This window comes from Hyperolius riggenbachi, chromosome 5 (genome assembly GCF_040937935.1).
Source record: "Hyperolius riggenbachi isolate aHypRig1 chromosome 5, aHypRig1.pri, whole genome shotgun sequence".
Taxonomy (NCBI): Eukaryota; Metazoa; Chordata; class Amphibia; order Anura; family Hyperoliidae; genus Hyperolius; species Hyperolius riggenbachi.
In genome coordinates this window covers 120,789,036-120,816,051 of record NC_090650.1, presented here as the reverse complement: position 1 = coordinate 120,816,051, position 27,016 = coordinate 120,789,036, and the positions used below count along the sequence as shown (strand labels likewise).

At 40.5% G+C, this 27,016-nt stretch overlaps 1 protein-coding gene across 7 annotated transcripts in view; it reads right to left on the bottom strand.

Moving 5' to 3' along the window:
* Positions 1–27,016, bottom strand: part of RBMS3 (RNA binding motif single stranded interacting protein 3) — an 876,931-nt gene that overhangs the window by 373,933 nt on the left and 475,982 nt on the right. For all 7 annotated transcript variants that reach the window (XM_068234458.1, XM_068234461.1, XM_068234460.1 and 4 more), the window contains one exon: positions 3,800–3,891. In XM_068234458.1, the coding sequence (XP_068090559.1) occupies positions 3,800–3,891 (92 nt within the window). The remainder of the gene's footprint in view (positions 1–3,799; positions 3,892–27,016) is intronic.

The following is a 27,016-nucleotide window of genomic DNA, read 5'->3' as shown; positions in this document are numbered from 1 at the left end:
TAAGCTATACCAGTTGCCTGGCAGCCCTGCTGATCAATTTGGCTGCAGTAGTGTGAATCACACCAGAAACAAGCATGCAGCTAATTTTTCCTTTTAAAATAATACCAGTTGCCTGAATTGCCTGCTGATCCTGTGTCTCTAATACTTTTAGCCACAGCCCCTGAACAAGCATGCAGATCAGGTGCTCTGACTGAAGTCAGACTGGATTAGCTGCATGCTTGTTTCAGGGTGTGATTCAGCCACTATTGCAGTCACAAAGATCAGCTGGACTGCCAGGCAACTGGTATTGTTTACAGGAAACAGCCATATCACTCTCAGTTAAGGTTCCCTTTAAAGGAGAACTGTAGTGAAAGGTATATGGAGGCTACCATATTGATTTCCTTTTAAGCAATACCAGTTACCTGGCTATCCTGCAGATCCTCTGCCTCCAATACTTTTAGCCCTAGACCCTGAACAAGCATGCAGCAGATCTGGTGTTTGACATTTTTGTAAGATCTGACAAGATTAGCTGTATGCTTGTTTCTGGTGTGATTCACACTACTGCAGCCAAATAGATCAGCAGGGCTGCCAGGCAACTGGTATAGCTTAAAAGGAAATCAATATGGCAGCCTCCATATACCTCTCACTACAGTTCTCCTTTAAGCAACCTAATGGTTCTATTGCATTGAGCATAAATGTTAAATTTTAGGCTAGCTTCACTTACTTCTGTAGTGGTACAGTGCTTAGGGTGACGTGTCCACCACACAGTGAGATCTGGGTTCGATTCCCAGCTATGGTATGATGTATACTCATGTATGTATTCCCAGCTATGGTATGATGTACCAGCTATGGTATGATGTATACTGGTTTTTAAAATAGTATAATTCCCTGGCAGAAGAGACCCTCCTCCCTCCAGTAGGAGGGAGGAGGGAATAGGTAGAAGGGTAGGTGGGAGGTGGGAGGAGGGAGGAATTAAAATCCCCCTAGCAGAGTGTGTAGCAGCTGTCCCATAATTAATTAGTGTAGGCAGACAACTGAGTCAAATGGTATAAAGGACCTAGCTTGAAGGGAGGGTGGGCGGGTTCTCTAACACTGAAAGCAGTGTGTTTGACAATAACATGTCTGCTGACAGTGAAATGGAGGCTAAAAATTTTGCTCAATACAGCATTATGGGGCGAATCGAACTTCCGCAAAAGTTCGCCTGATGCAGGCGAACGCGAACCCCCAAAGTTCGCCTGGAACCGTTCGGCCCAACTCTAATAATAACTGCATTGAATAACATTAGCAGAAAAACACCTGGAGATAGTGTACATTTCTGCCACATGCCACCCGTTGAAGCTAAATGTACAAATAACAATTTTCTTTCTGTCCAGCTAAATTCTTTAAGGTCACCTGATGATGGCCGTCTAATGTCTGTAGCTATCTTTATCCGGATGTACACAGAAAAATTGAGCTTTTTACAGCAATTTGGCCTAAAAAATAGACTGTCCAATCTGGCCAATAAAGTCCATATGAAAATGAAAGCCACACTGCCCTTTGACACCCCATTACACTTTTGCAGGGTGAAAGTAATAACAGAGAATTGCTGAAGGATCACACAGATGGGTTGTAGCTAATACAGTTAGTACCATAAATATTTGGACAGAGACTACTTTTTTCTCATTTTGGTTCTGTACATTACCACATAGAATTTTAAATAAAACACCTCAGACGCGGTTCTGGAAAAACAGTCTTTGGTCAGATGAAATCAAGATCAACCTCTGCCAGAATGACATCAAGAAAAAAGTATGGAGAAGGTGTGGAACAGCTCATTATCCAAAGCATACCACATCATCTGTACAACACGGGGCAGGCAGTGTGAAGGCTTGGGCGTGCTTGCCTGTCAGTGGCACTGGGACACTAGGGTTTACTGATGATGTGACACAGGTAAACCTGTAAGGGAAAAAAGTGCCACTGGCCGGTACTTATCTTGGGAGGGGTAAGCCTCTGGATCCTGAAGAGGCTTCCCCCGTCCTCCGCAGCAGAGAGGATCTATTCCCCCCGAAGATCTCCTTGTCAGCACTTGGCGGCATGCATGCTGGTGCAGTAGAGGCTCTCTGCTCGGACTTCCACTGAAAAAGCCAAACACGATTGGGTCCTCTCTACTCCACATTCGCAAGCCATCTGTGCCTGCCCAACAGAGCAGACCCGATCATGCATGGCTATTTCCACCAGAGCCTAAGGGCTTCTACTGCGCCTGCGTCGGCAAGCAGAAGTGAATATTGTTGTTGGCTTCTGCTCTGGGCTGCCAGCTCTCGATCTGGCTGGCAGTGGGAGACAGTCAAAGCCTTATTAGGATCTACAGACTTCCCCCTTCTGAGGTAAGTACCCCTCAGGGCCACTTTTTTTTACCTTACAGGTTTACTTAAAGGGACTCCGAGCAGTGCAGAAACTATGGAAAGATGCATATCATTTTAAAGCTCTCTTTCTTCTTTTTCCAATGATATATAAACCGCCGCCCTACGCCTTTTAGTTTTCGCTATTTTTGCGATTGAAATTGCAGCGGCTGCAATTTCAATCGCGAAAATAGAGAAAACTAAAAGGTGTAGGGCGACGATTTAGGTGTCGCCAGAAAGAGGAGAAATAGAGCTTTAAAATGATATCCATCTTTCCATAGTTACTTGTATTACACAGGACGACACTTTCCCCAGTGTCAGCAGCTCCATTCAGCAGAAAAAGTCGGCCTGTGTAATACAATGTAACTATGGGAAGATGGATATCATTTTAAAGCTCTCTTTCTCCTCTTTCTGGCGACACCTAAATTGTCGCCCTACGCCTTTTAGTTTTCTCTATTTTCGCGATTGAAATTGCGTCCACGGCAATTTCAATCGCGAAAATAGCGAAAACTGAAAGGCGTAGGGCGGCGGTTTATATATCATTGGAAAGAGGAGAAAGAGAGCTTTAAAATGATATGCATCTTTCCATAGTTTCTGCACTGCTCGGAGTCCCTTTAAATATTATTGCTGTTTTTATTGCTATAAGATCGATCGGGAGTGGCTGACTTTTTAAATCAATTTTTATGAAAATTGAATGGTGCATGATATATAGACCAAAGCAATTTTTCAAAGTTTAAAATATATTTTTTTTTCATAATTAGGAAACATTGATCATGTGTGTGATACACGTTTTAGATTTTTCAAATATTTCAACCAATCAGAAAAACTCATTGTAATTCTCAATTTGCAAAGAAATACAAAATATTGTGTATCGTGGGACTTTAAACAATACAACAATACCGAAACACAGTAGCATGGAAAGCACTGCCCATTTGAGGTACCAGCTTTGATGCACCGGTATGAGCCATTTAGTGTCATTTTCAGACTTTCTACACAATAGATCTGAATGTCCTTATTCACAAAGTGTAAAAAAGGTTTCTCAATTCAACTTTAAACTGCTTGAAAGCAGAGCAATGCACAAGAAAAAAAATACATAGAAACATAATAGCGTAATAAAGCATTGTCATAAATAACAGCCATGCACTTACAGCAATTATACACAAAAGCAATAATCTGCAGATGACAAAATACCCAAACAGAAATAAAATTAAAAAGCAAACATCCAGACATATTTAGAAAACAATTAAGCTCAGTAGTCTGTTATTACAGCTACACACCAAATCCATAATAACCACCATGAGCATATAAAGATTTACTGGGAAGCAATGTGTTGAAAAAGAACATACTTATTTTGGTACAACATGAGATTAAAGCAAGTCGTTTTGCTTTTTATAGTAGTCAATAAACATTCTGTGCAATATATTGCTTAGATGGTCTTTCCTTACCTTTGCCATTTGCGCTTGCACACCTGTAGCTTTCAGGGATGCTACTGCTTTCTGTGCTGCAGCAGGACTATCAAAATCTACAAATCCATAACCTACAAAGCAGAAGAACAGGAATTTGCATTACATTGTAAGCAAAACAGAATACTGTAGAACATAAGGTATAATTTACAATATCCCTATCCTTCCATGAAAACTAAACTCCTTCATTTCAGATTTTTAAGGAGACTTTAGTAATACCAAGACAAGACAAGACAAGACAAATAACACTTATATCGCGCTTTTCTCCTGGCGGACTCAAAGCGCCAGAGCTGCAACCACTAGGACGCGCTCTATAGGCAGTAGCAGTGTTAGGGAGACTTGCCTAAGGTCTCCTACTGAATAGGTGCTGGCTTACTGAACAGGCAGAGCCGAGATTCAAACCCAGGTCTCCTGCATCAGAGGCAGAGCCCTTAACCATTACACTATCCAGCCACTAGGACCACATACCAGGACCACATATCAGGTTTTCTTCTATTGTAAGCCACAAACAGTTGCTTAGCTTCCACTATGTTTACTCTTGGTAGATACTTTTTTATCTTGTGATTAAAATAGCGTTTTAGCACTCTGCAATTGAAAAAAATCCTAAAGGTGAATAGGTGAAAAAGCACTACCAAAATTATTTTGAGTATTTTCTTGCTTGCTGGTGGTTTATAAGGTATTTTATCAATAAGGCATAAACATATCACCTAGGAGAAAACTCAGAAGAAAAAGTTAAGAGCATGGGCAGCACTGTGGCGTAGTGGTTAGCGCTCTCACCTTGCATTGCTGGGTCCCTGGTTCAAATTCCAGCCAGGTCAACATTTGCAAGGAGTTTGTATATTCTCCCCGTGTCTGTGTGGGTTTCTTCCCACATCCCAAAAACATACAGATAAGTTAATTGGCTTCCCCTAAAATTGGCCCTAGACTACAATACATACACTACATAATACATATATGACTATGGTAGGGACTAGATTGTGAGCTCCTCTGAGGGACAGTTAGCGACAAAACAATATATATATACTATGTACAGCGCTGCGGAAGATGTCGGCGCTATATAAATACTAAATAATAATAATAAGAGGTGAAAATTCACGAGGGCTGAGTTTTTGAACAAATTCTGTCCGTATCATTCAGCGCTGGCATTCACTGTATGAGGACCTCAGCTATTTGTAGCTTACTTTACCCCCCCCCCCCCCCCAAAACATACTAATTGGATTCTGGTGTTGCTGAATCTACAGCCGAACAGCAACACTAGCGATAAAGTACAGTACTACCATCAAAACAACTGAAAAGTAAGTAATTATTTCTGGTCAGGGTGCAAAATGCATGACCACAAAGCAACTAATCAAGACAGTAAGTGCAACCATGGAAATCATTAGGTTTGCCTTTGTAAACCATGTATGCAATAATTCAAAAGAACTGGTTTATAGCAATATCAGTTGATCATTTATTTTTCCACAGTGTCAATTATTCCAATATTTACATGGCTGTGTTTGGGGTACTTGTCGTGTATCATTACAAGGTATAGGTTTTTATAATTCTGTATACAAAGGACACGTGGGAGCAAAGATACAAGGTAAGGTACCCAGGACTTTGAGTATTTTGAACTAGAAGACTCCAACCAGCCTACTGCTATGATTCAATGTGAATAACTGCAGTATGAAGGGGTTATACTAGCTCTTGCTAATGTTATCCTATGTGTGTGTTCTCACTGGAGCTATGTGATTTTGTAAAAATCCCCCATAGTATTGCATTAGCAAGAGCTTTTAAAATCTCTAGCACTTAAAAAGCTCTTGCAGTGTAAATCAGCCCTAAGTGGCCAGAGATTACTAGTAAGGAAGTGGCTAATGTCATAGTAGTTCTCTATATGACTATGCTAATAAACTGAGCCATGTATGTTCCTATACCTTAAATAAAAGAGCAATAAATATGAAGATGGTGCCAGTGTCTCTGTTCCAAAAAACTGAGCATTAAAAACATAGCCAGTAAACTTTTTTTGTCTGCTTTGGAAAGGGTTTTCTTTTGACAGGCCTCAGTTCTTGCCTGCTGCTACATATGTGCAGTGTAGTATGGAGTGTTGTAGCTGAAGTACATTCTATAAACTAGAACATACCATTTATAACTATCCTTTTAACTTGCTAAACACATCTGCTGCGTCCAAAAATAAAGCTGAAGATTTTAAAGCAGATGTTTCACAGATATAAATATACTGTAGTTCTTTACAACAGTGTTTTGTATTAAATTCCCTTTTACATATTTTTTTCCACATTAATGTGAATATGTAGTGTTTCAAGCATAATTGTTCTATTTGTTTAACTTAAAGAGAGCCCGAGGCGGGTCTACAAATAAAAAAAATCAAACATGCTGCCTGGTCCGTGATTGGCTGGTGGGGGGAGGGAGAGGGGTATACAAAATAATAAAAATAGGTGATTTTATTTAACCACTCAAACCTATCTGGACGAATATATTTATCCAGATAGGCTGTTCTGCTGTCAGTGTGCAGTGCGCGCGATCGCGCGTGCTCCCGCCGCTCGCCATTAGCCCTTCCCATCCATCGATCTAAGTCACCTGCAGAAAAAATGACGGTGTGGTCTTTCTGCAAAAAAAAAGTTCCCTGTCCTCTTTCTAGTTCCTGGAAGCATGATCGTACGCTTCCAGGACTTTTTGACTGTGGCCATCTTGTGGCCAAATAGTAAACTACACCCACATGTATTTTTTAATAATCAAATAAATTGTATTACATTTAAAAATTAGCTGTTTACTGCCACACCAAATATTACCCAAATACAATTTTTAATTAAAAAAAAAATTACAGTAAAAAACAACAACATAAATAGTTACCTAAGGGTCTGAACTTTTTAAATATGCATGTCAAGAGAGTATGTTAATATAATTTTTTAAATTAAAGACTTGTAAATAGTGATGGACGCAAATTGAAAAAATGCACCTTTATTTCCAAATAAAATATTGGCGCCATAAATTGTGATAGGGACATAATTTAAATGGTGTAATAACCGGGACAAATGGGAAAATAAAATACATGGGTTTTAATTATGGAAGCATGTATAATGGCCAAAAACTGAGAAATAATGAATTTTTTCCATGTATTTTGTAATCTTCCTGTTAAAATGGATTTAGAATAAAATAATTCTTAGCAAAATGTACCCTCCAAAGAAAGCCTAAATGGTGGCGGAAAAAACAAGATATAGATCATTTAATTGTGATAAGTAGTGATAAAGTTATTGGCAAATGACTGGCAGGTGAAAGTTGCTCAGATGCAAAAAATGAACAACCCTGTGGGCTTAAGTGGCTAAAAAATAAAGATATAAATATTTATTTAAAAAAATAAACATCCCGAGAGTGATCATAGCTCTCTAACACAGGGCTCTGTTGGTGGGCAGAAAAGGGAGGGGGGAATAACTTGTGCTCTGTGTTATACGGCGCCGCAGTGAGGCCTTAAAGCTGCAGTGGCCTATTTTGTTGAAAATGGCCTGTTCTTTACGGGGTTTAATCCCATGGTCCGTAAGTGGTTAAGTACTAAGGCCACATTCACACATCAGGCCATACTCTTTTGAAAATGAAAGATCACAGACCAATTTTACCCCCTTTCATGTAGTATGATGAGAGCCATACCTACACAGTCTATTCTATGGAGCTGAACTCCCCTTCAGACAGACATCTTTGCAAGATGCTGCACACAAAGATGCTGTAGACATTCAAAAGATCAGTGTCTGCAAAAGATCTGTTCCTGCAAAAGATCTGTTCCTGCAATATGCATTCATAGTCTATGAGATCTGTAGATCATCATACACACCTTGTTTAACAGACATTCATCTGCAGATCAGATCCACCAGGATGGATTTTCAGATCTGCAGATTATTGTCTGATCTGCAGATGAATGTCAGTTAAACAAGGTGTGTATGATGATCTGCAGATATCATAGACTATGAATGCAATTTGCAGGAACGGATCTTTGGCAGGAACAGATCTTTTGCAGATACTGATCTTTTGTGTCTGTACAGCATCTGTGTGTGCAGAATCTTGCAAAGATTTCTGTCTGATGGGGAGTTCAGCTCCATAGAATAGACTGTGTAGAGTATGGCTCTCATACTACATGAAGGGTGGTAAGATTGGTCTGTGATCTTTCATTTTCCAAAGACTATGGTCTGATGTGTGTATGAGCCTTTAGAAACAAAAAGCATAGGATTTTATATATAAAGCTTGCCAGTCAAAACAGTTGATGGAGCTCTATGCATATATTACATTTTGTTTCAGATATTTAATTTCTTCTGATTTAAACACACGTGAATTTGTCTTTTTATAAAATTAATAACATAGAAATAAAATAAAATCACAGTAAAGAGAGATGATGAAAAAGCATTTGGACATGCAGCAAATAAAAACATTACATGTTCTGCTACTGTCTAGATTAATTATACAATACTAAATAAATTGCAGCCTGCCATGTTAAATATGTATCTTTAGACTCCAGATTTAGCATAGCCATAAAATATCTCACTTTTTGTTTTTCTTTTTCCTTACCATAAGATATCCACTTAATGGTTATATCGTATCTGTTCCCATTATTTACATATTTATTAGTTAAATTAGTTAAAGGACGCCTGAAATAAGGGGCTGACATATTTCTATCCTTAACCAATGCAAATTGCCTGGTGGCCCTGTTGATCCTTTGCCTCTAATATTTGTTGCCATAGACCCAGGACAAGCATGCAAATCCGATGTTTGACTAAAGTTTGACTGCATTCGTTGCATACTTGTTTCAGGTAAGTGATTGAGACACTACTGATGCTTGACAGCAGGACTGTCAGGCAACTGGTATTGTGTACACAGTAGAAAATCAATCTGGCAGCCTCCATATCCCTCTCACATCAGGTGTCCTTTAAAGAAATTCCCTATTGCATTATATAATCATCACAAAAAGAACAGTAGTTCCCTAAATCACCGCACCACTCGAATATTCAATAAACTCATCATCTTTATTCAAAAAGTCATTAAAAACACTTAAAAACATAGGATGGCCGCCATGCAATAACAATATAAGTCAATAGTAAATAAATAATGATCAATATATGAAAAAAGCTCCACAATATGCAAGGGTATCAGACAGAAAAAGGGGTAATCAGTAGTAAGTATCAACAATCAAACAGATGATCTCATGGATAATATGTAGGTAAGAGCAGCAGATAAGTGATAACAAGTAACAAACAACATACTTAAGGCAAGTGTGCTGGGAAGGATAAATAAACAAGGTGCCAATGTGCATGGAGCAGCTCAGAGAAGCTGCTAGTAGAAAAAGTGCAGCGAGAACAAAGTGACAGGTGCAAGAGGACAGCAACGTAAGCGCTGAGGATGGCTAGTGCTTACCGAGCAGAAGTGGTGTGGAGTATGTAGGGCATGGCGTGCCAAACACCGCCGTCGCGATTCGCCGCCACTAAGGTACGGCGGCTTCCACTGGGCTAAGGATCTGAAGTGTCATCGGCATTTAAAGAGAAGGACCTAGGTGGGCGGGCCTAGAGATAAACCTATCCACTTGTAGTGTGCACGGCCGCGCACAGACAGGGAAGACTCTGCAGCGCTGATCAGCGCTACATCACTTCCCCTTCCTAAACCTAAGAACTATGGGAAATGTAGTTGCCGACTAAAATTAAAAAAGAGGAGAATAAAGAAGAATGAATACGGCTAGTGAAGCCAAGATAAAGAGATCAACAGGAAAGGCTCAAGGATAAGTTATCAAAAGGTGTATACAATAACACCACCTTATACTTGAAAATAAAACAAAACTATTAAACATCAATAGTACTATTGGATAACGTGGATAAAGGTCGCCATCATGTGGACAAAAGCTATAACTACAACATTATTTCCACAATATTTTAAACAGGCATTTAGTTCAATATGAGACCACATTCTTCTGGAAAAGACCGAAAACCGATGAAGGAGGATGCATAATCTTCAACAATTCTTTCCTCAAGAAGTAGATCCCAGCAATATGCAGTACAGGTTCCTAGGCACCCGAAAACTACAAACAGTTCTAGGAAAGGATAGAAAAATATAGAAAAATGAATATAATTTATTATATATAGGCATCCGTATCGACCAAACCGATTCGTTCGGCCGGCGAGAGTAACTCCCATTAAACCCGACTATAAAACCAAGGTGAAGCACAAAAGTACGCAAGACGTGTGACCATATATTCGAAGGGTCAGGAGGACTACTCACAAATCCTCTAAAGATCAGTACAATTCTATTAGTTAGTGCATTGACTAGACCCACAGAGTGAGAGTGAGACAGGCACTCAAACATCAACCAGTAATATGTGCTGCAAACCGACACCCACATTTCTGTGGGGAGAAGAGAAAGAGAGGTAGTGGTTGGTGAACCAAAAAGGGGGAAAGAGGGGGCCACTCACCTAAGGCCCCCTCTCCACCACACCAGAACTCAGTGCAGGAACCCCAAGAACGAAAAATCTTCGTTTAGACCTACCGGTGATCTAGACCCCAATTCATAGATCCACTTGGTTTCATGTCTTAACAGCGAAGCCACCACGTTGCCGCCCCTAGAAGACAAAATAACATGTTTAAGGCCACATACAGTCCATCCGTTAACATTGCCCCCATGGGCCTTCAAAGCATGATCAGCAACCGGGGTAAGTATTTTCCCCTCTGCAGCATCCCTCTCTGCCAAACGAATGGTAGAGAGGTGCTTTTGTATTCTCGTTTTGAGTTTGTTCTTAGTTTGACCTACATAAAAAAGATTACAGGGGCATCTTAATAAATACACCACTGCCTCAGTTTGACAGTTAATAAATTCGTTAACACGATGTACTCTGTTAGTCCTAGGACTGCGGACCTCCTTCGTAGGTATCATAAGGGGGCAAATATTACAACGGCCACATGGAAAGCTCCCTCTTACTCCATGGCCTCTGTTGGGTAGTCTCTGAAAATGGCTCCTACACAGTTGATCCTTCAGACTTGGAGCCCTTTTGGCTGTTAAAGACGGTCTGTCTGTGATATAATTCCTCAAAACCGGGTCCGTATGCAAAATGGGCCAATGTCTAGATAACACCCCCCTTAGATCATTCCATTGTGTATTGAATGGTGTACAAAGCCTCACCAAGTTGTCAGTTCTTCTCTTTTTGCCATATAATAAAACCTCCCTTCTAGAATGCAAAGCTCTTTGATAGGCTTTCTTGACAATACCTTTGGGATATCCCCTTTGTAGGAAACGTTTCTCCAGGTCGACAGCTTGCCGTCTAAATTCATGATCATCTGAGCAATTTCTTCGAAGTCGCAGAAATTGACCCGTTGGTATGTTATTTTTCAGTTGCGTCGTGTGGAAGGAACCATAATGGAGAAGACCATTCACTGCTGTGGATTTGCGATAAAGAGTACTTCCGATCTGTCCATTTTCTGTGAAGTAAAGATGCAAGTCTAAAAAATCCACTGAGTCTCTTGAATAATTAGAAGTCAGAACAATGTTCTTATCATTCCTGCCCAATCCAGAAATAAATTCTCTTGCCAAATCCTCAGGGCCATCCCACAAAATAAGAATATCATCTATGAACCGGTACCACCCCAATATACTGGGGTGGTACCGTTCAAAAGTGGGGCCCCAGACCATCTCTCTCTCCCACCATCCCAAAAATAAATTGGCTATGGCCGGAGCACACTTCGCACCCATAGAAACACCATGTGTCTGTAGGTAAAACTGGCCATCAAATGTAAAGAAATTATGTGACAAAACAAATCTCAAGAGATCAATCAGAAAACGATTAAAATCAACCCTACCTGTAGTGGTCATTGATAGAAAGTATTGCACTGCCCGACATGCGTCCTCATGATGGATATTAGTATATAGCGACTCCACGTCCAAAGAAATAAACATTGTGCCTGAGGGAACAGAAACATGATTGAGTTTCGAAATTAGATCCAAAGAATCTCGTATATATGAATCTAATGTTGTCACATGCTCTTGAAGAAAAAAATCAAGAAAACTGCATCCCTTTTCAATAAGGCTCCCTATACCTGACACTATTGGACGGCCCGGTGGTCGGTGCAGATTTTTGTGCACCTTGGGTAACAAGTAAAAAGTGGGGATTACAGGTTCATTACTAGTAAGAAATAGCCTCTCTTTCTGAGAGATAACCCCCTTCTCCTTAGCATCATCTAAAAGTTGATTCAGGGTGCCTTTAAAGATGGCTGTTGGATTTCCAGATAAGCGTTTATAGTATCTCTTATTACCAAGTTGTCTCTTTACTTCCTCAATATAATCCTGCGTCGGCCACAAAACAACGTTCCCCCCCTTGTCAGCCTCCCTGATGATAAATTCCTCTCTCTGAGCTAATTCCTTAATGGCTTGATTTTCTTCCTTGCTTAGATTAAACACATGAGATCGCTGTAAGTTCATACGCTCAATGTCCTGTACTACCATTTCAAAAAATATTTTAATGGGCGGAAAAAGCGACAAATTAGGCAGAAACGTTGAACGTGGTCTAAACTTACCCCTCGATGTAGACACATCCTCCCTTGATGCAGCATCGTTTTCATTTTCATTTAAAAGATCCATCAGGTCTGCGAGGACCTGTCTATCATTGGTGTCAAGTAAATCAACAGCCTGTTGTGTTCTCAGATCCAGGTCCCCACTCTCACGATGGTACATCCGTTTAAGTGCCAATCTCCGACAAAAGAGGTAAAGATCCTTAACCACTTCAAAGACATCCATGTTTTTTGTAGGTGAAAAATTGAGACCTTTTTGTAACACACTCAATTGAGCAGGGGTCAGGTGGTGCTCGGTTAGATTGATGATCTGTAAACTACCTGTCTCCTCCACTATTCTGGGCTCACATGCAACTTCCTCCTCTTGTTGCTGTTGTCCCCGGGGCTGTTTGTTCCTCTTTCTTTTATAAGCGAGGCCGCCCCTTCTGCCTCGCTTTCCGTGTCCAAAAAATCTGTACTAGATTCCGACACAGATGTGTACTGCGGGATACCAGGTGTGATGATGTCAGGGTCCCCATTTCTAGGTTTCTTTTGTTTCCTCGGACGTCTAGGATAATCATATCTTTGACCCTTCCTATTCCCCCGGTGTTTCCACCGAAAGGCCTTGCCAGAGGTATAGTCATTTCTATCACGTAACAATTTACTTTTTTTACCTTCAATGGTACTTTTTTCAACCTGTTGGACATCTTTATTCAATTGATTAAGAAAAGGTTGAACAAACCTGACACTGTCAAATCTGTTCAATTGGGTCAATAGTTTGTTAATTTTCTCTTTTAATTTGGGTAATAGCTCTTTGTCGTGTTTCAGTAACATGTCTATAATAATAATAGAACATTTACCAAGACCCAATTCCCAATCCTTCTTCTCCTGTTCAGTAACCTCCCAGGAGGGAAATATCTGGACCCTCAGGCCCCTTGGGAAAATGCCTTCCCTTTTATAATTTTCCAGGCTGTGTGCATTCCACCAGAGTCTCACATACTCGGCATGGGTGTTCTTAATGTCGTTGCACAATTTTCTAAAATCTGGAGGATATCTTGACTCCTCCCTTACAATACTACTACCAAACATCTCCTCCAATTGAGAATTCCAGCCCCTCTCCAGCCGATTTAGAACCTCCATAATCGTATCGGATCAAGATGGCGACCAGAACCACTTCACCAATAGAAAAATGAGCCAACCATGGGATGTGCTATAGCCCTGGAACAAGACCAAAAGACGGTCAAATAATCATGTAATTAGACAAAAAACGGAGGGGCAAGCACCATCAACCACTCTATAAATAACAAGTATTATAATGAGAGTGTGCAGAAGGGAACTAAAACACAATGAACATCACAAAAAGAACAGTAGTTCCCTAAATCACCGCACCACTCGAATATTCAATAAACTCATCATCTTTATTCAAAAAGTCATTAAAAACACTTAAAAACATAGGATGGCCGCCATGCAATAACAATATAAGTCAATAGTAAATAAATAATGATCAATATATGAAAAAAGCTCCACAATATGCAAGGGTATCAGACAGAAAAAGGGGTAATCAGTAGTAAGTATCAACAATCAAACAGATGATCTCATGGATAATATGTAGGTAAGAGCAGCAGATAAGTGATAACAAGTAACAAACAACATACTTAAGGCAAGTGTGCTGGGAAGGATAAATAAACAAGGTGCCAATGTGCATGGAGCAGCTCAGAGAAGCTGCTAGTAGAAAAAGTGCAGCGAGAACAAAGTGACAGGTGCAAGAGGACAGCAACGTAAGCGCTGAGGATGGCTAGTGCTTACCGAGCAGAAGTGGTGTGGAGTATGTAGGGCATGGCGTGCCAAACACCGCCGTCGCGATTCGCCGCCACTAAGGTACGGCGGCTTCCACTGGGCTAAGGATCTGAAGTATCATCGGCATTTAAAGAGAAGGACCTAGGTGGGCGGGCCTAGAGATAAACCTATCCACTTGTAGTGTGCACGGCCGCGCACAGACAGGGAAGACTCTGCAGCGCTGATCAGCGCTACATCACTTCCCCTTCCTAAACCTAAGAACTATGGGAAATGTAGTTGCCGACTAAAATTAAAAAAGAGGAGAATAAAGAAGAATGAATACGGCTAGTGAAGCCAAGATAAAGAGATCAACAGGAAAGGCTCAAGGATAAGTTATCAAAAGGTGTATACAATAACACCACCTTATACTTGAAAATAAAACAAAACTATTAAACATCAATAGTACTATTGGATAACGTGGATAAAGGTCGCCATCATGTGGACAAAAGCTATAACTACAACATTATTTCCACAATATTTTAAACAGGCATTTAGTTCAATATGAGACCACATTCTTCTGGAAAAGACCGAAAACCGATGAAGGAGGATGCATAATCTTCAACAATTCTTTCCTCAAGAAGTAGATCCCAGCAATATGCAGTACAGGTTCCTAGGCACCCGAAAACTACAAACAGTTCTAGGAAAGGATAGAAAAATATAGAAAAATGAATATAATTTATTATATATAGGCATCCGTATCGACCAAACCGATTCGTTCGGCCGGCGAGAGTAACTCCCATTAAACCCGACTATAAAACCAAGGTGAAGCACAAAAGTACGCAAGACGTGTGACCATATATTCGAAGGGTCAGGAGGACTACTCACAAATCCTCTAAAGATCAGTACAATTCTATTAGTTAGTGCATTGACTAGACCCACAGAGTGAGAGTGAGACAGGCACTCAAACATCAACCAGTAATATGTGCTGCAAACCGACACCCACATTTCTGTGGGGAGAAGAGAAAGAGAGGTAGTGGTTGGTGAACCAAAAAGGGGGAAAGAGGGGGCCACTCACCTAAGGCCCCCTCTCCACCACACCAGAACTCAGTGCAGGAACCCCAAGAACGAAAAATCTTCGTTTAGACCTACCGGTGATCTAGACCCCAATTCATAGATCCACTTGGTTTCATGTCTTAACAGCGAAGCCACCACGTTGCCGCCCCTAGAAGACAAAATAACATGTTTAAGGCCACATACAGTCCATCCGTTAACATTGCCCCCATGGGCCTTCAAAGCATGATCAGCAACCGGGGTAAGTATTTTCCCCTCTGCAGCATCCCTCTCTGCCAAACGAATGGTAGAGAGGTGCTTTTGTATTCTCGTTTTGAGTTTGTTCTTAGTTTGACCTACATAAAAAAGATTACAGGGGCATCTTAATAAATACACCACTGCCTCAGTTTGACAGTTAATAAATTCGTTAACACGATGTACTCTGTTAGTCCTAGGACTGCGGACCTCCTTCGTAGGTATCATAAGGGGGCAAATATTACAACGGCCACATGGAAAGCTCCCTCTTACTCCATGGCCTCTGTTGGGTAGTCTCTGAAAATGGCTCCTACACAGTTGATCCTTCAGACTTGGAGCCCTTTTGGCTGTTAAAGACGGTCTGTCTGTGATATAATTCCTCAAAACCGGGTCCGTATGCAAAATGGGCCAATGTCTAGATAACACCCCCCTTAGATCATTCCATTGTGTATTGAATGGTGTACAAAGCCTCACCAAGTTGTCAGTTCTTCTCTTTTTGCCATATAATAAAACCTCCCTTCTAGAATGCAAAGCTCTTTGATAGGCTTTCTTGACAATACCTTTGGGATATCCCCTTTGTAGGAAACGTTTCTCCAGGTCGACAGCTTGCCGTCTAAATTCATGATCATCTGAGCAATTTCTTCGAAGTCGCAGAAATTGACCCGTTGGTATGTTATTTTTCAGTTGCGTCGTGTGGAAGGAACCATAATGGAGAAGACCATTCACTGCTGTGGATTTGCGATAAAGAGTACTTCCGATCTGTCCATTTTCTGTGAAGTAAAGATGCAAGTCTAAAAAATCCACTGAGTCTCTTGAATAATTAGAAGTCAGAACAATGTTCTTATCATTCCTGCCCAATCCAGAAATAAATTCTCTTGCCAAATCCTCAGGGCCATCCCACAAAATAAGAATATCATCTATGAACCGGTACCACCCCAATATACTGGGGTGGTACCGTTCAAAAGTGGGGCCCCAGACCATCTCTCTCTCCCACCATCCCAAAAATAAATTGGCTATGGCCGGAGCACACTTCGCACCCATAGAAACACCATGTGTCTGTAGGTAAAACTGGCCATCAAATGTAAAGAAATTATGTGACAAAACAAATCTCAAGAGATCAATCAGAAAACGATTAAAATCAACCCTACCTGTAGTGGTCATTGATAGAAAGTATTGCACTGCCCGACATGCGTCCTCATGATGGATATTAGTATATAGCGACTCCACGTCCAAAGAAATAAACATTGTGCCTGAGGGAACAGAAACATGATTGAGTTTCGAAATTAGATCCAAAGAATCTCGTATATATGAATCTAATGTTGTCACATGCTCTTGAAGAAAAAAATCAAGAAAACTGCATCCCTTTTCAATAAGGCTCCCTATACCTGACACTATTGGACGGCCCGGTGGTCGGTGCAGATTTTTGTGCACCTTGGGTAACAAGTAAAAAGTGGGGATTACAGGTTCATTACTAGTAAGAAATAGCCTCTCTTTCTGAGAGATAACCCCCTTCTCCTTAGCATCATCTAAAAGTTGATTCAGGGTGCCTTTAAAGATGGCTGTTGGATTTCCAGATAAGCGTTTATAGTATCTCTTATTACCAAGTTGTCTCTTTACTTCCTCAATATAATCCTGCGTCGGCCACAAAACAACGTTCCCCCCCTTGTCAGCCTCCCTGATGATAAATTCCTCTCTCTGAGCTAATTCCTTAATGGCTTGATTTTCTTCCTTGCTTAGATTAAACACATGAGATCGCTGTAAGTTCATACGCTCAATGTCCTGTACTACCATTTCAAAAAATATTTTAATGGGCGGAAAAAGCGACAAATTAGGCAGAAACGTTGAACGTGGTCTAAACTTACCCCTCGATGTAGACACATCCTCCCTTGATGCAGCATCGTTTTCATTTTCATTTAAAAGATCCATCAGGTCTGCGAGGACCTGTCTATCATTGGTGTCAAGTAAATCAACAGCCTGTTGTGTTCTCAGATCCAGGTCCCCACTCTCACGATGGTACATCCGTTTAAGTGCCAATCTCCGACAAAAGAGGTAAAGATCCTTAACCACTTCAAAGACATCCATGTTTTTTGTAGGTGAAAAATTGAGACCTTTTTGTAACACACTCAATTGAGCAGGGGTCAGGTGGTGCTCGGTTAGATTGATGATCTGTAAACTACCTGTCTCCTCCACTATTCTGGGCTCACATGCAACTTCCTCCTCTTGTTGCTGTTGTCCCCGGGGCTGTTTGTTCCTCTTTCTTTTATAAGCGAGGCCGCCCCTTCTGCCTCGCTTTCCGTGTCCAAAAAATCTGTACTAGATTCCGACACAGATGTGTACTGCGGGATACCAGGTGTGATGATGTCAGGGTCCCCATTTCTAGGTTTCTTTTGTTTCCTCGGACGTCTAGGATAATCATATCTTTGACCCTTCCTATTCCCCCGGTGTTTCCACCGAAAGGCCTTGCCAGAGGTATAGTCATTTCTATCACGTAACAATTTACTTTTTTTACCTTCAATGGTACTTTTTTCAACCTGTTGGACATCTTTATTCAATTGATTAAGAAAAGGTTGAACAAACCTGACACTGTCAAATCTGTTCAATTGGGTCAATAGTTTGTTAATTTTCTCTTTTAATTTGGGTAATAGCTCTTTGTCGTGTTTCAGTAACATGTCTATAATAATAATAGAACATTTACCAAGACCCAATTCCCAATCCTTCTTCTCCTGTTCAGTAACCTCCCAGGAGGGAAATATCTGGACCCTCAGGCCCCTTGGGAAAATGCCTTCCCTTTTATAATTTTCCAGGCTGTGTGCATTCCACCAGAGTCTCACATACTCGGCATGGGTGTTCTTAATGTCGTTGCACAATTTTCTAAAATCTGGAGGATATCTTGACTCCTCCCTTACAATACTACTACCAAACATCTCCTCCAATTGAGAATTCCAGCCCCTCTCCAGCCGATTTAGAACCTCCATAATCGTATCGGATCAAGATGGCGACCAGAACCACTTCACCAATAGAAAAATGAGCCAACCATGGGATGTGCTATAGCCCTGGAACAAGACCAAAAGACGGTCAAATAATCATGTAATTAGACAAAAAACGGAGGGGCAAGCACCATCAACCACTCTATAAATAACAAGTATTATAATGAGAGTGTGCAGAAGGGAACTAAAACACAATGAACATCACAAAAAGAACAGTAGTTCCCTAAATCACCGCACCACTCGAATATTCAATAAACTCATCATCTTTATTCAAAAAGTCATTAGTGGGGCCCCACTTTTGAACGGTACCACCCCAGTATATTGGGGTGGTACCGGTTCATAGATGATATTCTTATTTTGTGGGATGGCCCTGAGGATTTGGCAAGAGAATTTATTTCTGGATTGGGCAGGAATGATAAGAACATTGTTCTGACTTCTAATTATTCAAGAGACTCAGTGGATTTTTTAGACTTGCATCTTTACTTCACAGAAAATGGACAGATCGGAAGTACTCTTTATCGCAAATCCACAGCAGTGAATGGTCTTCTCCATTATGGTTCCTTCCACACGACGCAACTGAAAAATAACATACCAACGGGTCAATTTCTGCGACTTCGAAGAAATTGCTCAGATGATCATGAATTTAGACGGCAAGCTGTCGACCTGGAGAAACGTTTCCTACAAAGGGGATATCCCAAAGGTATTGTCAAGAAAGCCTATCAAAGAGCTTTGCATTCTAGAAGGGAGGTTTTATTATATGGCAAAAAGAGAAGAACTGACAACTTGGTGAGGCTTTGTACACCATTCAATACACAATGGAATGATCTAAGGGGGGTGTTATCTAGACATTGGCCCATTTTGCATACGGACCCGGTTTTGAGGAATTATATCACAGACAGACCGTCTTTAACAGCCAAAAGGGCTCCAAGTCTGAAGGATCAACTGTGTAGGAGCCATTTTCAGAGACTACCCAACAGAGGCCATGGAGTAAGAGGGAGCTTTCCATGTGGCCGTTGTAATATTTGCCCCCTTATGATACCTACGAAGGAGGTCCGCAGTCCTAGGACTAACAGAGTACATCGTGTTAACGAATTTATTAACTGTCAAACTGAGGCAGTGGTGTATTTATTAAGATGCCCCTGTAATCTTTTTTATGTAGGTCAAACTAAGAACAAACTCAAAACGAGAATACAAAAGCACCTCTCTACCATTCGTTTGGCAGAGAGGGATGCTGCAGAGGGGAAAATACTTACCCCGGTTGCTGATCATGCTTTGAAGGCCCATGGGGGCAATGTTAACGGATGGACTGTATGTGGCCTTAAACATGTTATTTTGTCTTCTAGGGGCGGCAACGTGGTGGCTTCGCTGTTAAGACATGAAACCAAGTGGATCTATGAATTGGGGTCTAGATCACCGGTAGGTCTAAACGAAGATTTTTCGTTCTTGGGGTTCCTGCACTGAGTTCTGGTGTGGTGGAGAGGGGGCCTTAGGTGAGTGGCCCCCTCTTTCCCCCTTTTTGGTTCACCAACCACTACCTCTCTTTCTCTTCTCCCCACAGAAATGTGGGTGTCGGTTTGCAGCACATATTACTGGTTGATGTTTGAGTGCCTGTCTCACTCTCACTCTGTGGGTCTAGTCAATGCACTAACTAATAGAATTGTACTGATCTTTAGAGGATTTGTGAGTAGTCCTCCTGACCCTTCGAATATATGGTCACACGTCTTGCGTACTTTTGTGCTTCACCTTGGTTTTATAGTCGGGTTTAATGGGAGTTACTCTCGCCGGCCGAACGAATCGGTTTGGTCGATACGGATGCCTATATATAATAAATTATATTCATTTTTCTATATTTTTCTATCCTTTCCTAGAACTGTTTGTAGTTTTCGGGTGCCTAGGAACCTGTACTGCATATTGCTGGGATCTACTTCTTGAGGAAAGAATTGTTGAAGATTATGCATCCTCCTTCATCGGTTTTCGGTCTTTTCCAGAAGAATGTGGTCTCATATTGAACTAAATGCCTGTTTAAAATATTGTGGAAATAATGTTGTAGTTATAGCTTTTGTCCACATGATGGCGACCTTTATCCACGTTATCCAATAGTACTATTGATGTTTAATAGTTTTGTTTTATTTTCAAGTATAAGGTGGTGTTATTGTATACACCTTTTGATAACTTATCCTTGAGCCTTTCCTGTTGATCTCTTTATCTTGGCTTCACTAGCCGTATTCATTCTTCTTTATTCTCCTCTTTTTTAATTTTAGTCGGCAACTACATTTCCCATAGTTCTTAGGTTTAGGAAGGGGAAGTGATGTAGCGCTGATCAGCGCTGCAGAGTCTTCCCTGTCTGTGCGCGGCCGTGCACACTACAAGTGGATAGGTTTATCTCTAGGCCCGCCCACCTAGGTCCTTCTCTTTAAATGCCGATGACACTTCAGATCCTTAGCCCAGTGGAAGCCGCCGTACCTTAGTGGCGGCGAATCGCGACGGCGGTGTTTGGCACGCCATGCCCTACATACTCCACACCACTTCTGCTCGGTAAGCACTAGCCATCCTCAGCGCTTACGTTGCTGTCCTCTTGCACCTGTCACTTTGTTCTCGCTGCACTTTTTCTACTAGCAGCTTCTCTGAGCTGCTCCATGCACATTGGCACCTTGTTTATTTATCCTTCCCAGCACACTTGCCTTAAGTATGTTGTTTGTTACTTGTTATCACTTATCTGCTGCTCTTACCTACATATTATCCATGAGATCATCTGTTTGATTGTTGATACTTACTACTGATTACCCCTTTTTCTGTCTGATACCCTTGCATATTGTGGAGCTTTTTTCATATATTGATCATTATTTATTTACTATTGACTTATATTGTTATTGCATGGCGGCCATCCTATGTTTTTAAGTGTTTTTAATGACTTTTTGAATAAAGATGATGAGTTTATTGAATATTCGAGTGGTGCGGTGATTTAGGGAACTACTGTTCTTTTTGTGATGTTCATTGTGTTTTAGTTCCCTTCTGCACACTCTCATTATAATACTTGTTATTTATAGAGTGGTTGATGGTGCTTGCCCCTCCGTTTTTTGTCTTATTGCATTATATAAAACCATAAATTATATATATATTCAATCACTCCTATTGTGCAAAAAAAGAAAGATAAACAATTTAGTCCAAGCAGAGCACAACCATTGTATTGTTCTCCAAAGTGACTCCATTATCTTTGGATCTGCCAAGCAATCTGTGTCTCTAGTTGTCCCTCACGTTAATTCCCAGACATTAATCAGAATGATGAAATCATGCCTAGCAGAGGATGGTTTCGATCCATCGACCTCTGGGTTATGGGCCCAGCACGCTTCCGCTACGCCACTCTGCTTCTGATCAGAATTAATCAGAATGATGTCTAAAGACAGAGTCTGAAGAATATTCATAAGTATATACTTATATTCATAAGTTTTGGTACCGATAACCTTTGAAGGACAAACATGTGTTAATAGGTGTAAATTGCAAATGTTATTTCTATGTAATGTCCAGTCCAAGGAAACGTTGCCGAATTTTCATTTACCAACAGCCCAGAATCCCTTTATGAGTGGAGTACTGCAAGAATGCCACCAAAGTTGAGTCAACATCATTGACAGAGATGGCTGCAAGTGTATTTCCCTTGCTCCTCTGCAGTACAGCTAGAAAAAATTATTATGTACATGTGTTGTAAGGTACTGTCGAATAGGATAACACACACACACGTATATACAATACACTTAGGGTAAAAGTCATGCTAGGTTGAGGGATAAGGGTAAGAAGGGCAATATTGTGTTTATTTTCGTGTTAATGTTTCTGTTTAAAAAAAAAATATATAATACCAAAGAAAAGTCATGAAAAGCTAAGTAACAGAGCAGGCTGGGGGTTGTAGCACAGTGCAATCGGGGCTGGTGGGGGAGCTGTTTGATTAGATGGCTATTAGTTAGTCACATGACTATGTACTCAATGAAGTCCTGTGGAAGAAGCCAGGAGAAGTTTTGACCAAGGAGCAACCACTAGCTCCGATATGCGTGAGCTGATATGCCTACTGTCCAGTATTAATGATTTCTGAATATAAAATCAGACTTTTATCCATCCAGGTAAATGAATCTTTCTACATTTATTTGGCCTGGCTGTGCTTGGTCCTGCCCCTGGTGGACGTGGCAGTGTGGTAAGCGGGGTTTTCTTCCCATTTATGTTGTAAAATTACTTTATAACAATGCTCATGATTTTTTGAAGATTAAAATGGAAAGGCTATTTTATATTTAAATTGTGCTAGGATCAGGCTTGGCTCCCACTATAGTCCAAAACTTTTTCTTTTTTTTTTGTCCATTTTGCCACAATGGAAAACTGACAGTCAACGCTTCCTATTTTATAAATTGGATCTATTTACTCTTGCTGAGGTAAGCAGAATGCAAATTTGGGACCTGCATGATTTTTCCTGGACAGCTAATGAATATAGTGGGAACACATCTGCTCAACCACACCACCACGCATCAAAATGGACTCTACACTGTCTGCTTCCACTGGCCATTGGAGATCCGTCTCAAGTGGGAACCTAGCCTTAGGGGTTCCGTTCATACTGGATTACACTTCTCTGTTATAGCAAGAAACTTAAAGCAGACCTGAACTCAGAACTTCCTCTCTGCTCTAAAAGATAAGCAACAGCATCATGACCTTTACAGAAATACATTTCTTTTTTACAGCGGATACAAATCCTGCAATAAAGCTTCAGTGTGTCTATTCTCTGATTTCATGGAAGCAGACATATTGTTAACATCCTGTGTTTAAAAATGAGCTTTCCACCATGGCAGTCAGCTGACACAGCTGAGGGATCAAATTACAACTTGTGCTTAGTCACAGATGAGGGGGAACTAGACAGGCTAAACTCTCTAAATATATACAAGGTGAATTTCTCTACACTTTTCTTCTGCCCAGTGCAAGAGTTCAGGTTCACTTTAAACAAAGTGCAATTGTAGTGACAACAACCTACAGAACAATAATAATAATAGTAGTACAAACTTTTTTTTACTGTTTTCAAATACCCTTGTCCACAAATAAAAAAAAAACATTGTTTTACATTTCTTTGACCAGTTTTCTAATCTTTTCTACAATAATGAAATGTCTCTACTTGAATATAGGGCATCAGCCTGCAGTCCATTTGTTGGACAGTTATACCTGCAGAATCATGAAAAAAACCTTCCCATCCATAGTGGTTAAAGCCTTAAAATAAACTATAATATACTGCACTACCTTTCCAGTGTTCCACATTTAACTTCTCACCACCCTAAACATTTAACAACACTGATTGCTTTCCAGTTGTGCTTGGACTTCTACCAATATCTTGAAATTAAATCTATTTATGTAATATATAGTCCTGGCTGCTACCCTGAGAAAATCCTAACCATCTCTCACCATTCTCTTTATATAATGATGTATATTATACATGCTCAGCTTTGTTTATTACATTTTAACTCACTATTGTTTTTATTGTCTTTCAAAACAAATGGCACATTGTAAATAAGGCCCATCAGATGCATTTTTTGAGATTTTTTTTTACACTGAACTCATCTCTTTTCAATGTATTTTTATAACCATTAAAGCATCTTTTTTAATGTTTTACCATAATCATCTCATCACTTAATTTTTCTTTTAAAATTACTTTTTTTTTCAAGATCTGAAAGTCATGTGGTTACAGCTGATAAAGAACTTGTGCTGAGAGCAATAATTAATGTCCATTCTAAGAACTGTAGTGCTAGACTGCCTTGCCTTTCTCTTAATTGACACATATTTTACGCCACAAATTCTGGGACGTACAAGATGTTTTGAGCTGAGAGAGCTTGCCGTCAGCAGTAACAGTACAATATTGAAGCACTTTCTGTGTGCAAAACATGTTCTGCATCCTTGAATACATGGACAAGAATATGTTTTAATTAAGAGTGTCCATCTGCCTTCTTCTTTATCGTTTCATTAACTCTTTGGCTGGAGTTGTTTGTTTGTTTTTTCACAATTACATTTTAATCGAAAACAGAAAATCAAGTAAAAAGTACATACGGTAGGTAAGCTTGACATGTAAAATGAATACATACGAACTTCAGTGAATTCAGTCAACTAAAGTCAGCAAAACAATATAACAACACTGTGATACACTTGAACTCATCCAGATTGGAAGCCTAGGAGAGAGGAGAGACCACTCCACCCAGATTAGGAGAGCTAAGTACACTTCCTTTTACTTGGCCAAGACGGCTGATTGGATAAAGCAATCTTATCTGGTAGCTCAGAATGCTCAGAGCAGCTGTCATGTGTGAATCAGTTAATTTCAGCACCGGGCACTCAGTGCCGAGCACCGAAGCTGGGCGCAGCCATAGCACTAGTGCTATGCTATGTGGGACATGTAAGAGTAATTCGGGAACCCGGCAATCACCAGACCCCGAAATACATCTCGGAGGACTAATATTATTTACTGTATTTTTCGCAGTATAAGGCGCTCCGGCATATAAGCCGCACCCAGATTTAGAGGGCAAAAATCTGAAAAAAGAAAAAACGAAACCTAGGTGCGTCTATGATGCAGGGGCGTCTTAAGGACTTTTTACCCTGCTGTGTCCCTCTGTGCCTCTGTCCCCCTGTGCCTCTGTCCCCCTGTGCCTGTGTCCCCCTGCGCCTGTGTCCCCCTGTGCAGGCAGCATAAGTATGGTATATACATTACCTGCTCCTGCAGCCGTGCTCCTGTTCCAGTCCTGCTTCTCACGATCCTCTTCTCTCATCCACCACTGCCATCTGCAGCCTCTGAACATCTCTGGTCGGTCCTAAGTACCCGCGCAGGGATTACACTGTCAGCACATGTGTGCCTGCCTGGTCACGCATTCGGGACCGTGGCACACGTGTGCTGACAGTGTAATCCACGCGCGGGTATTTAGGACTGGCAGCCAGAGATGTTCAGCGGCTGCACAGGGCAGTGGTGGATGGGAAAAGAGGATCGCGAAAAGCGGGACTGCTGGAGCAGGCAATGCATATGCCACTTCCCTGTGCACCTCTGCATCCTTAAATCCGTACCTTTGCCGGATAAGACGCATGCACTTTTCCCCCAAAAAATTTGCGGTAACATCGCCCGAAGAGTTTAGCAGCAGCAGGCAGAACCATCATTCGGTTCCGCCTGCGCCCGACTGCCCAACTCTGGGATAATATGTACTCTGTCATATGACCTTCTGAGCAGTAGTATATGAAGTTGAAACTAAGTACAATCTCCTTGTAATTAATTGTTATATATTTGTGGAGAGACTCATCATGATAAGTAAAAGTTGCATTCATTAAATGTGTTTTTTTTTAACAACAGCATGGCCCTTATATAAATGGATGAAGGAGTGCATAAATGTTCAATATCAAGATGTGAAAAATGGCATATGCATCACAGCTTAATTAAATAAAAGAGAATATGTTGCTCAATTCAGTAAACCAGATTTTACATGTAAATTGCTGACTATAGGACAACAAAAGTAAAATGATGATAAGTTGTTTTGGAAACACAATCACAATGAATTCCACTCTTATGATGACCACACCATTAAAAATATGATAGTACAATATAGTAATTGATTTGGTAATATTTGGTTTCCAAAATTAAGAACAATTCACAAACATTTTCCTACTGAATTTAATAAAATGATGGAGCAGGACAATTAAAATTCTATGAGTTTCTAATCAAATCTAAGGAAAATTGATGATTACATTTGCATGTTTGATGGATTACTTTCATTACTGTTATGTCCTCTCACGAACATTGTAAAATACATCACATCAAAGAACTGCATTAAAATCTATCCATGTATTGTCCACATTTTATTAGGAACATTAGCAATGCTAACTGCCTAGCATGGTGGCTAAGAGGCTAACACTCTACTCTTGCAGCCCTAGAGTTTCAGGTTCAGTTCTGCCAGGACATGGCAGAAATATTCCTCTATGTTAGTTTAAAGTATACAATTGACATGAACAAAAAATGTTCAAAAAACATAAGAGACACGGTTATTTTTCCATTGCTAATAATCCTGTGCAGAAAAGGCTAGATGGTGCTAGCCATGGGATGGCCATGGATTTCATCAAAACTGACTATGAACTCTTCTTCAAATACATTTTCTAGTAGAAAAATGCATATATGTAACAGGTCTAAACAGGCTCTAATCTCACATTTCTAAAATAAATTGACACATTAATGCAGATCAGTGAAATCAAGTTTTGCAAATAGTTTTATTATTAGTTATAATTTATTTATTGTCTATATAAAGCACCAACCTATTACGCAGCACTGGTCATTAGTTAAAGCGGATCCGAGATGAAAAACTAACTATAACAAGTAACTTGTCTATATATCTTATCTAACGTTTAGATAGTTTACACAGCAAATCTAGCTGCAAACAGCTTCACCAGTTTATGATTATTTTTTCCTGTGATACAATGAGAGCGGCCATGTTCTGTTTGTCACATTACACACAGGTAAGCTGATCTGTATCTCCAGCCCTCAGCCTGTGAAAAAAACCTCCTCTCTCCTCTTCCCTCCTCCCCTCTGCCTCTGAAATCTCTGGCTAGTAACCTCCTCCTCCTGCCCAGAATGAGCTCCCATAAGCCCTTGC